This window comes from Pezoporus wallicus, unplaced genomic scaffold (genome assembly GCF_028554395.1).
Source record: "Pezoporus wallicus isolate ANWC-B61680 ecotype Strahan unplaced genomic scaffold, APGP_CSIRO_Pwel_v1 contig_6382, whole genome shotgun sequence".
In the NCBI taxonomy this organism is placed as follows: Eukaryota; Metazoa; Chordata; class Aves; order Psittaciformes; family Psittacidae; genus Pezoporus; species Pezoporus wallicus.
Window position 1 is genome coordinate 2,541,407 of NW_026638015.1, and position 12,638 is coordinate 2,554,044.

Consider the following 12,638-nt stretch of genomic DNA (forward strand, 5'->3'; position numbering starts at 1 on the left):
TGGAAAACTGAAGAGAAAGGGAATCTCTCACAGCTGATCTGCTCACAAAGTCATGCTGGTGTTTCAGAGAACACAGAAATGAGTACAGACAGGCTCACTCTGATACTGATGCTGGAGGTGAAAGTTATTTTTGCTATAAGTTGTTGTAGTCAGCACTATTTGTCATGATGTTCTCTGGGCTTATAGGCTAAATTGCCCCATACTAACAGGCACTTTCTGTCTTAAGCAATACATTCCGGTACCGTATCTGAAGCCCACATATCCATCAAGAGCAAAAGTACAGTAAAAGAGACAGAGGTAAAACCCAGCTTCAGAGACTTCATGAACTATAGAGAATAATTGGAACATACTGCAGGCAGCTGGAAATGCCATTTAGTCAGTGCCTGGAAATACCAAAAAGAAATACCAAGGGTTGAGAAAGTGAAAATAATTTTAACAACTAAAAAAAAAAAAAAAGTCTAAAATAAAAACTGAAGGAAAAGGGCTGAAAATAAGAGTTTACAAAAAAGGAAGGAAACAAAAAAGGGATTCGACTTTTGGATGGTCACCAGAGGGAGGCAAGGCAGGAGACCTCTTTCCCTACAGCTATCTAGTGTGCGGTGCCCCTGCCCATAGCAGGGGGGTTGGAACTTGATGTTCTTAAGGTCCTTTCCAACCCTAACTATTCTGTGATTCTACCTATGTTAAGATAGGGTTGGGCCATTCAACCTGCTGTTCGACTGAGTTGAGACAGCATGACATCTCACCAAGGACCAAGATACACTTCCAAGTGATAAGAATTCTTACCTCTTCCGCATAGGCTTTTCCAATTCCATCAGTAGCTCCTGTGACCACTGAAAACAAACAAACAGATATACATTAGTTGCTTCACAGAAATCCTTACAACGGGTGTCCATTAGTAGGCTGTTAAGTTACTCATTCCAGCCAAGAGACACATCAAAGTCTCTGGAATAGGTGTACAACTTCTATTAAATCTCTTGGAGAACTCACACTAAAACCTTTCCATATGTAAGAAAGGAGACAAAGAGATGGAGTTAGGAGCCTAACGACTGTTTCAAGAATCAGGTTCAGCACCCCTTCACATGCCAGTCCTCTGGTCCACTACATTTCTTCAGAACCTTTGAGGACTAGGAGAGGTTTCCAAGTCATTCAGCTAAAACAAGCTCAGCTACGGCTATGAAACCAGCTTTCATCTTAGTTTTAAGTAGTACAACAAAAAGTAGCTTAAAGCCTGTAATTATACAATAAAACAAGCACTCTGGGACACAGCCAACAGGTCTCTGTTAGTGACTGTCCAGTAGATTCCTGTGACCACTGTGCTTAGGAGCAGCAAGTATGAGTGACCGATGCAGGCATCAATTCCAAGCTGGGCTTCTCCAGGTTAAAGTCTTTCACCCATGGGTGACTGGGATCTGTGTCAAGCCTCAAATCTTTCTAGGATTCTTTTCCACATGCTGAGAAGCTCCGAGTGACTCAACATGTCATTAGTTTGACAGATTATTCCAGGGCTCTCGCCACACCAAAGCTGATCATCTCAGTTTGCTCACTAAACAGCAATTCCTCCATTCAGAATCTGCTTTTCCAACTACTTTCTAAGCAAGCACATTCAGAACCACTTTCTTTTAGTCTCAGCTCTTATTTCTCAAACCCCATGCCTGCACCTCAACATCCTCAGCTCATTTAGCTCTTCCCTCATTCATCTGTCTCTGCTGTCACTCTAAGGGGCTACAGAACATCCTGGATTTTTCTCTTTGTCCTCAGCTTGGTTTATGCTTCCATTGCTTATCCCTGAACACTGGGATGCCCAAATAATCAGGCTTGGTTAATGTTTCAGGAAACTGAAGAATCACAGAATGGTTTGGGTTGGAAAGGACCTTAAGATCATCCAGTTCCAACCCCCTGCCATGGGCAGGGACACCTCCCATTAAACCATGTCATCAAAGACTCCATCCAAGCTGGCTTTGAACACTGCCAGGGATGGAGCATTTACCACTTGAGTGTTGGTTCAACTCTCAGATCAGCCTCTACCTGGGCAGAACTCAGAGCAGCAGAGAGAGGTGTTGTCCAGCACTGAGATTCAGCAATAACTTCCCCTCAGGGCAGCAGAAGGAGACGCATTTGCAGATGATTCGATTAGTCACTGCTTGCAGATCACCCATAACAGTTGGCATGCAAACAGCAGCCAGAATATTTCTGGTTTGAGTAATAACAGCGAGGAAATGCTGTAACCATTTTAGTTTCTGTGCCTGCTAGCTATGAATAAATGGACGTAATGACAACTGATGAAGCCAGCAGTGAAGGTCCTATTTGAGCCTGAATGGCCAACAGTGCAATAACAGGCTAAGAATGAACACCCAGTCACGCCCCTGACTCAAGCTGGATTTACAGATGACCACAGATGAAGGTACAGGCACATTTATCCCTTCCCTGGATTCAAAGTTCATCTGCAAGATGCCATAGCTCCGGTGAGGTAGGATACACATGCTGCACACACAGGATGCTCTGGCTAGTAAATGAAGTTCTAGCTGCTGCACTGTCAGCCCCAGTGACTTTCATTGTGAAAACCAAGATGTGTCACATCTTTTTGCCACTTCCTATCCAGCCACGATTAGGAAAGTGTGAGTAACAGTTCTGTTATAGAAACAAATCCACATATAGAAAGGTCAAGCATGGGTCCAAATGACAAAAAAAGGAGGCCCTGAGGAAGAAATCAAGAATGCAGTCCCAGGGGTGTCCAGGAGGTAAAAACTGATCATAGTGGTGATGGCCAGGATCATCAACTGATCATCAGTGATGGCCAGGACACCAACAGTTGGGTAAATTCTAAGCTGACCCAATCTGGAAAGCATTCAACTTCAGCGACCTGGTTAAAGGGGTTGTTTCCTTCATCGCAGGTACTGAGGTACCTGAAGAGCAACGATTCCCTATAACGCTTGTAGATCGCTTCTCCCCCTTCCAACTAAAAATTCATGGACTTAATGGCTTTATTCCCAGATAACAAGCTCAGCATTTTAAAACACTGTTTCCTGACAACACCAGTTGTTCAGCTTCTAACAACCACTGTTGAGTGTGTCTGCTCTGTAAGGCAGGGACTCCAAAAAAGCATCTATAGCACTTTAAAGGCTTGGTAAAGCACAACTACTTTTAGTCAACGATGTTTTCCTCATTTATTGAATCCATTGCTTCGGTAAATTGTAATGGAAATCAGCACAAGACTGAAGGTGAAGATCAGGGATTTCTATCTGAAGTACCAGGAACAGCACGGATCCTCTCTTTTTAGCCCCTACTTCAAATGAAAATAACTGTTGTCCAGAGGTTAAAGTACCCTCCTGAATAGAACTTGAGAAATTTAAACAAATACAATACAGATAAATGATGAAAAACATGACAAAAATCTCACCCAGAAAAGAAGAAGTGCTTGAGCCATCACCTACATAAATGGGCACCTAGTTATTGTTTTGCTTCTGCTGCAGGTAAAGGCATAGGGATCAGAATAAAGCACACAGGTAGCTTTTCTTAGCAATAAGGGAAATACTCTTCTCACAAGAAGACACTAATACCATCATTTTATTAGTGGCTCCACTTTGAGGACAACTTTGTCTCCTGCTTCATGCTCCCACACCATCCTGAATACACACAGTACAAGGACTGGTTTCCAACACATACCCTAAGAAACACCTTTGTCTGGCTAAGGTCCTTCAAGAGAAGTTTCCTGCCTCAGCTCTCACCCATTGTAAGCAAATGGATTTCCCAAACCAACTATATTGGTGAAGAGGCTGTCGAGGTCTGCACTAGAGGACTGTGACGGGGAACATGCACTAATACTGACCAGCAGCACCCAGTTCAGCCAGGGAGCTGCAGTTACCGTCTATTAAGGGATGCTGGTGAGCAGTTTGGTGGGTCAGAAAGGCTGCCCAGACAGATATCCACAAGAGCAGGAAGCAATACTTACACCGTACCTTGTAAAAGCAAGGAAAAGAGGTGGGATAAAGGGAACCGATTGGACCAACATCACGCAAGTCAAGATCCAGTCACCTTATCTTCCTCCACATTTTGGATTACCTAAAGTGGATGTGCTATGGGTAAGGGGAAAGTGATAGAAGAATAATAGGCTTTGGTTCAAAGTACCTGATTTTCATATTGATTATGCTCATCTCTAGTCTCTACTCTGGAGCCGAGCGTCGCACTTTTAACCACTCCACAAAGTGAATTCCTACTGCTGATGTGACAGAGCCAGTTTAACTCCAAGTGTGGATTAAGCTTGTAAATTGTTTCTTACACAGACTGCCTTCTGACTGTAGTTACAAACTGCCTGCAGTTGGCAGAGCTGGAAGAATGCAAAGCAAGCAGGGCAGGAATAAGTTATTGTCTGTACAAGAAAGCTGCACCAGCTCGCAAGTGTGATTGTACACATTTACTCAGTAGTCAGACTAACTGTAGTAGCTTCCCACTTCAGCCATCTGCCGTCTCCAGAAGAGGAGTGAGAAGAAGGCCCAGGCAGTTCACGTGTGAAGCCACCAAATCAAAGTTTGCCTGAATGGAAGCTTGTATGGAAGCCCTGGCTGATTTTAGGCAAAGAAGTCAACGTCCATCTTCCCCTGACTTGGGGGGGGGGGGGGGGGGGGGGGTAGACGAAAAGGGGAAGAAAGATAAAGAAAGGTACTGGGTAACATGACAGCTCACTTCTAAAAACATCAATACATGCACTTGCATTGGGCTGGAGATGTTCTGCCCCAGGAGGTCATCACTAGCCAGAGTTCAGCAGCTCTGGACACAAGGTATTTCAACAAATAATGAGACTGAATCTGGAATAGATTCCCATTTCAAGACATGCTTTTTTGGAACTAGCATATGTATAAGTGTGTGTATATATATATATGTGTATATATATATAGGAGCTGACACATGCAAGACTACAGCAGCTTCTCTCAGCTCTGAAAAACCTGCCCAAAGACTCCAGTTCTGAGTCACAGAGTCCACACAACCCAGCCCTGGTGAGTGCCCCACACTGAAAGGAGCATGTCTTGCTCTTCTATGTCGTGACATCTGACTGGGTAAGACTGGCGTAGTCATTATTATAATGGGTTATAGATGTATACATGGGTTTTTAATCCTCTGGTCCCAGCTTTCATTTCAGTTGTGCATAACAGTCTTGCATTCCAACTGACCCTGTACTGTTCAGAATAGAAGACAGTGGGAAGTGGGTAGAAGAAGTGGGAAAGATGATAAAACACTTAAAATCACCATTCATGCTAGACACTAGAGTACATCACGTAAGTGACTTTGAACCCACCAATGCTTTGGATATAGCCTTACTAAAGCATAAGTGTGCAAAGAGAAACTTCCAATGGGTCTGAACAAAGAAAGCAGAATGGAGCATCATCTGCTCACACCTCTGGTGGAGGTTATGCCATACACAGGCTGTAGATCTTTCAACTGCTGTTGTACACATACACATGTCATCTGCACAGGAACTCAGATCAGCAGTTAAGGTTTTAATTACAGTATCATCCTCACCACATCATGCAATCCTTTCCGTAAGTCACCCAAATCTCCATCTTAGGTCAGTATAGATTTTCTTCTGGCCCCTCTAGGCACTGGGAGCTGCTCTAAGGCCTTCCCTCAGCCTATTCTTCTCCAGGCTGAACAAGCCCAACTCTCTCACCCTCGGAGCATCTTTGTGTCCCTCCTCTGGATAGAATCCACCTACAGAATCCACCATAGCCTCTACTACTGGACTAGCTATTGATAGACACAACTCACTAATTCCCTAAATGCATCAGCATCATCTCGTGTCCAGTGCCAAACTCGAGGCAACCCTTCACAAACACAGGGCAAAGTTATACAGATTCAATGAGATCTGTTTAATGAGATCCATGGTCTTGCAACAGATTTCTTGTTATTGAAAAAAGCACAGACCAAGCCTATGGAACACACTGTACAACCAGATAGAGACTTGAGTCAAGAAGATTAACATGCCCAGTAGTACATGACTTCAGGGGCTAAAAATGTCAACTCTTCTCCATAAAACAAAGGGGTGAATACACAAATGCTTCCAATAGCACATGCATCCTTCAGAAATCCCATAGCCCATGGCTAACACACACAGGATAAGGTACCAAGAACTAACAGCCACTGCCTTCCTAAGTAAGTTGTCGCCTAGAGAACACCCACCACCTCCTAAGAGGTACACTGGATAAGCATTCCTGATGTTAAAAAGGGGACTACCATTCGTGGAGACATTCAAGCCCAGGCTGACATGGTTAAAGATGCCTGTGCTCATTGCAGGTGGGTTGGATTCCATGACCTTTGAAGGTCCCTTCCAACCCAAACTATCCTACGATTCCACAGCCAGGCAATAGCAGCACCCAGCAGACCACAGTTTTGCAAGTGAAGTGAATATTCAAGGCCCATAAAGAACATTTTTATCTGCCTCTGATGCACCCAGGAGACCTTAAAACAAAAAGCAAAGAATGGTGCAGTAAAGCATGAGCCAGGCGTGTAGAAATCCTCTCGTCTCACGATGGGAGCAAGGACCAGTGTTGACACAGGGAAAGGAAGCAACAGCAAGCATAGAAAATTCTCCTGCAGATCTGCAGAGCAATCACAATGAAACAAGATTATAGATTCGTGACTCCCCAATTCAAGGTTAGACTACAGGGAAGGAAAAGCTTAAAGAGATCAAGCCTGCCTTCAGATACAAGCACGTTTTCCATGGCAAAAAGCTGTTGAGATGCCTAATGGAGATAAAGCATGGAATACTTTCACCCATGTTGCTGCTAGCAAACAGCACCAGGCGGACTCCTTGCACTGCTTGGACTACCTACACAATGAAGCTAACAACTGTTATGCATGTTCTCTGCTAGCCTCTTCGAGCTACAAATTCATTTCAGTGCAGCCATTTCCCTGTTGCCATTAAGAAAAGCCTGAGTTTTTAGGCAATCTTTCACAGTACTGCAGATGCACTCACGCACGTTATTACCTAGGGAGGAGAACCAAGCTACTAACAATGTTACTCCCCCTAGAAAGATGTGGGTCCAGCAATTTGGGAATGGCTATTCTCCTGCCAAAAAACCAAGCTAACAAACACGACGAGGGCAGGTGAGCCACACTGCTGATCCCCTGAGAGGTATTCAGATCTGATGTTAAAATGGCCACTGCAGAGCTAGTCTCTCATCTACATCCTTCATTCACACAGAAGAGCCATCCCTGTCCTGCAAGACTGAATCCAGATAGGAGTGAGGGTCTGTGATGGGCACAGCTATACATATATATATATATATATATATATATATATATATATATATATATGGGTACCCAGCTATAGCAGACATCAACATAAAGAATAAAACTAGGAGCCCAGTGTGTCTTATTAAAGAAATAGAGTTGAGAAAAACTTCACAGCGCAGCTAACCTTAGCATAGGTTTAAAGTACAACACATAAATAACTGAAGACTCGAGATCCTTCTGCTACAAAACACGGAGGCTATATTAAGAATATGACAGCTCCTGGGGAAAACAAAAGCTGGCAAGGGGAGAAAAGACTATCCCTGCTTGGCATCAAGCAGCGCTTCATTTATTACAGGTTTATATAAATCACTGGCATTTGACCAATACCAAGCTTCTAGATTATCTCCAGCCAACAAAAATACTTGAGTCTGTGGCTGATTAAAAATATTCCACTTTTTGTCCTCAGCTTGCTAGGAGCAGCTATTTTTAGTAAAAGCCCAATCAACCTTATCAAAATCGAGCATCAAAAATAGACTTGGAGAAACACTGGAAGCAAAGGCTATTTTTAGCTGCTCCGTCTATCCCTGCCGTTGCCCACAGAATCTGACTGTACAGACCATGCATGAGTGCTTGGTTATTCTAGGCAGATCCTAGTCGTGACCCTTTTCTCTCCTCTCCCCTATACACCTGAATGCAGAAAACACTCGATTGATTAAAGATTAATACAGCCGCAAACCATGACAGATGCCTTTCGTCTGAGTGCTTTTGGGGAAAGGGGGGGGAAGAATATGGGATGACAGAGAGCTTGCATCAGTATTCCTCTTGGGGATCTATTACATGGAAAGAAAATTGCTATTTCAATTCCCTTTTGTTGCTAAAAATAGCAGCCCCAATTGATTCAAGCAAACAGGGCACCGGCTTAGCACTGCCAAATTTAGAAACCACTGAAGTCCCAAAGAGTGAATGCTAACGCAGTCTAACACATGCCAGCTCATATTTAACAAAGAACAAAGGAGATAAGCATGCTGGCTGCAAGTTAATAAGACAGCAGTAATTTCCTGCATCTTTATGAAACAGAAACAGAAAACTCGTTGCAAAAAGAAGACAAACTTCACTTCTTGTCGCAGTTTAACTGGGAGCTTCATCAGAAACGTTATCCAAAGCAGAGCTGAAAGCCTAGAAATGCTGTATTTAAGGGTTGGGGGTTTTTTTTTTGGTATGAAGGGTTTTTTTCCATGCACAAAGGAGCTAATTCCTAATGGTCAGGGTTTGAAAAGACAGGCTACAGAAAAAGGTTCAATTCCCAAGAACCAAACACTCGCTTGGTAACAGCTTGTGTCTAGGAGCTAGGATTGTGGGTAGAAAAAATAGGCTATAAATATCACAGTACTGACAAGTTCCCATTTCATCCAGAACTACAGCAGGGAAGGGGTTTGGGCAGTGCGCTCCCAAGATTTCTTTAGGCTCGAGAGCTAGAAGCAATCCAGAAATCCCAACAATAAAACCATACCGAAGAGCTCATGAAAATCACAGCAACATCACTTCCACGAGCTCCCTGTGAGTTCTCCAAGTTCCAGGGTGGCCTTATATGCACTCACACTCAAGTCTTTGCCATGAGGTCTTTTTCTCCAGTTAGAGGGCTATTGTGGTATGGATATGGGAGGAGAGAGGAGCTTTTTTGGCCTGTTCCGTGCATTCAAGGCTTTGATCCAGAAAACATCAGGTGAAGCCAAGAGTGCCCTGAACTTAAGTTTCTGGAACAGCAAGGAAGTTGTTCCAATATTTGGAGGATCAGAGAGCTCAGGACTGGCACCATCTGAAGGCTTTCGGTGTGTTTTGCCATAAAACATGAAGAGTTAAGTTGTGCTCTTGAGACACAAGCAGCAAGTAGAAGGGTCTCTGGGTTTGGAGCCTACAAAGCTGGAAGAAGGCTCTGCATAAAATGTCACCAGAAGAAATCAGAGATTTTTTTTCTCCTCTTTCACTGTACATTTGTAACAGGAAGAAAAATAAACTCAAGTCAGTGACACGGCAACAAAAAACCAACACCTGCAAATAGAAGAAGGTAACAAGTGATCTTGGTAAGCCATGGACATACTCACTTCAAGTCAAATCTATACAGGGTGTTAGAATAATCACAAGCAAAGAGTGGAGACTGGGATAAATACAGGACTAGACCCATTTTTAATCAAAAGGCAACTGTGCCAAAGTTGCAGCAAGTGTGATCACTTTAGATAAGAATAACACACCAGACTCACGAGGCAAAAGAAAATGATTTGATATGATGGCCGTGAGAAACTACGGCTATGAAGGTGACTGGGACCAAACATAAGAATGTTAGAACATCATCAGGGGCTACCTGGGGGGATGTCTACAATGCTTCAGACCCCAAAAAAGGAACTTTTATCAGGATAAAAACAAATTACTACCTACACTCCTCAGGGCCTGATCTCAGCACAAGGCCTGCTCAGCATCATTACTAGTCACCACCAAGGAGGGAACGCTTTATGAACTTCACCTAGCTACTGAAAAGGATCACAGTGTGATCCACAAAGAATTAGATGGGTTTATAGACTAGGATAATTGAAACGTAATACTACTAGATGTTATGTGGTGACATGGCATTATCAAATGTCAAATGCACGCTTCACTTAACTAACTTCACTTAAGAGCTGAGGTGACCATTGGAGGAGTTCCATTGTAAGCAATAGAAGAAACATACCTGGGGTGCAGTTGCTTAATATAAAAGGGACTGTGAACTTAACCTGATTGCATCCACTGAGGTGCTGGGAGATGAGTTTAAAAGGGGTTTGTTTGCTCTTCACAAACTCATGTAGGGTAAATACCGAAAACAAAAGGTGCGGTTGGATGGGGCCTTGAGCAACCTGCTCTAGTGGAAGGTGTCCCTGCCGGTGGCAGGGGATTAGAACTGGATGATCTTCAAGGTCCCTTCCAACCCAAACCATTTTATGATTACATTAGGAAGAAAATAAGTTGGTCACAATTTAGACCGGAAAGTAGAATCTTAAAGGAGAGAAGAAAATCGTGTTTCTGACCCTGAAGAGCACAATAAGGATATGAGGATATAGAACCTGACCTGCTGGAGGAGCTCCGAGATGCAAGAGAGCAGTGCAGGACGAGACAGTGGTAACTCTGGAAACAGAACTACAACCTTGCAACAAGAATCTGTTCATTACTATCCATTTAATGGATCAGAAGGAAATGGAAAACAAAATAAGCCTGACTAATTTGTTGATTGGGTTTGATACATTCTATTAATTGCATGCTTCTAGGCTTCCTCGGGTTGTCAAAGGGCATCAGAGGAGGGTTTTAATCCTCCCTATCTCTACACACAGTTTGACTTCCAGAGTGCCTCTGCTCATCTCTTCATGAAAGACAGGCAAGTTGCAGCTAGAGATGAGACACAAATGATAGGAGAGAGAGACACACGATGGTCCTAACAGGATGGAGACCTTCATGAAGAGGATCTGAACCGGGAAGAGCTTCTTTCCGGAACCCCTTGTTGTCCTGGCAATAACGCAAACCATCTTACACAAGCAGCTCCGTATTCACAGTGAGGACACCAGTCTCCAAAAACATTAGGGGCATGAAAAGAACAAATAGCACTTTGTAGCAGCTTTTTAGGATCAGACATAAAACCCCTTACGATCTCTGCTGCACATGTCAAGAGATCCCCAAAAACGCAGTGCTAAATACAGCCTTCTCTCTACGCCTTTGAAACACTGGTTGACCTTGTAGAGCTCCATGACAAGGACCCAGACTACTGAGAATTATACAAAGTCTTGAAGAAGCCTTTAAATGAAGGTTTGGGTACCTTTCAAGCACACTGCGCCATACAGCGAGGACATGGCACATCCCAACACATCAAGCCATTAGAAAGGAAAAGCAAAACATGGGAGTCAATAAAAACATCCTGTTACCACTCACCTATTTCCTCCACTCGCACATATCCAGGTATGTGTATTGGAAGTGAGACAGAAACCATAGTGTGGACAAGCTTTCTCCTGATGTAACAGTTTATCACAAGATTAGACCTTCCAGATCAGAACAGAGGACCTGCAAACCCAAGACTTAGTCTCTGGCAGTGGGCAGCAATAGGTACTGAAGGGAGAATTTAAGAAGCAGCCAAGCACATCGTGGTACCTCTCCAGGATGTTCCTCCTGTCTCCAGCTTGCAGCTCTGCTATTTGATGGTGATTTTGGATAAACTCACAGCAGAAAAAGCTATTAGGATCTTTTACAGTAATCCATGTAAACCTCTAATACAGACTGTAACAGTAAGATACACCTCTGAGCCACATCCTGTAAGGGACAGTATCATCTCCTCCTGTTCTTTTTGAGACCGATCTGCTAGTTTGGGATTTGGTGCTTTCTCCACCATCTCCTGATCACGTTAAGCAATGACACTGATCATTTTGCTTAACTTGCTTTCTAGACTTTAAACTGAAGTTGTGGATTTTCAAGTTGTTTTATGTATTTATTCGACAAAACAGGTAAATGTAACAGATATAGCAAAATATATGAGATTAGACAAGCAGGCAACCCTCTGATGGAAGCCGCTATCAGAATCTCTTTGGACTACAGCTCTGCAGACAGCAAATGAACTAAAAAAAAATTAAGTACATTTAAAAATACCAGAATTATCTAAATATATTCCATCTATTAGAAAAATCATGCTCCTTCCCTATCCCCAGAATTAGAATCTTCATTTGGAATGCAAGTTACAGAGTAGAATTTCAGTGCACCAACAATACACCAAAAATAGGCAAGTTGGGAAGCACAGAGAGACCAAGAAAACTGGCACTGTAGAAACTCATTTTCTTCCTAACTTCCAGCTCAAATGAACCCCAAGCCACAGAATGGCTCAGCCATTTCTTCACCACCCTCATCAGCACCCTGCCATGGGCCAGAGATAAACTCTTACAGCATCCGAGCCTGCAACAAGGATTGCTGTGCCCAAGATAAAACATTCTCTGGGAAAGACAAACAGATGATCTCTGATAAGTAAGGCTCCATCTGGAGCACTGTGTCCAGTTCTGGGCTCCTCACTACAAGTTGCTGCTGGAGAGGGTCCAGTGGAGGCCACAAGGATGCTCAGGGGTCTGGAGCATCCCTCATGAGGAGAGATTGTGGGAACTGGCCCTGTTTAGTCTACAGAAGAGCAGACTGAGGGGATCTCATGAATGCATATAAATATCTCAAAGGTGGGTGGAGGAGGATGGTGCCAGGCTCCTTCCAGTGATGCCCAGTGACAGGACGAGGAGCAATGGACAGAAACTGAACCACAACAAGTTTCACCTCAACACAAGGAAGAACATCTTTATGTCGAGGGTGGCAGAGCACTGGAACAGGCTGCTCTACTGAGGTGGAGTGTACCTTTCTGGAGA

General features: G+C 43.5%; 1 protein-coding gene across 1 annotated transcript in view; it reads right to left on the bottom strand.

The window, feature by feature from the left end:
- HSD17B12 (hydroxysteroid 17-beta dehydrogenase 12) overlaps nucleotides 1–12,638 on the bottom strand; it is a 93,159-nt gene that overhangs the window by 57,196 nt on the left and 23,325 nt on the right. Inside the window, exon 3 of the mRNA XM_057408780.1 lies at nucleotides 787–833. Coding sequence (XP_057264763.1) covers nucleotides 787–833 — 47 coding nt within the window. The remainder of the gene's footprint in view (nucleotides 1–786; nucleotides 834–12,638) is intronic.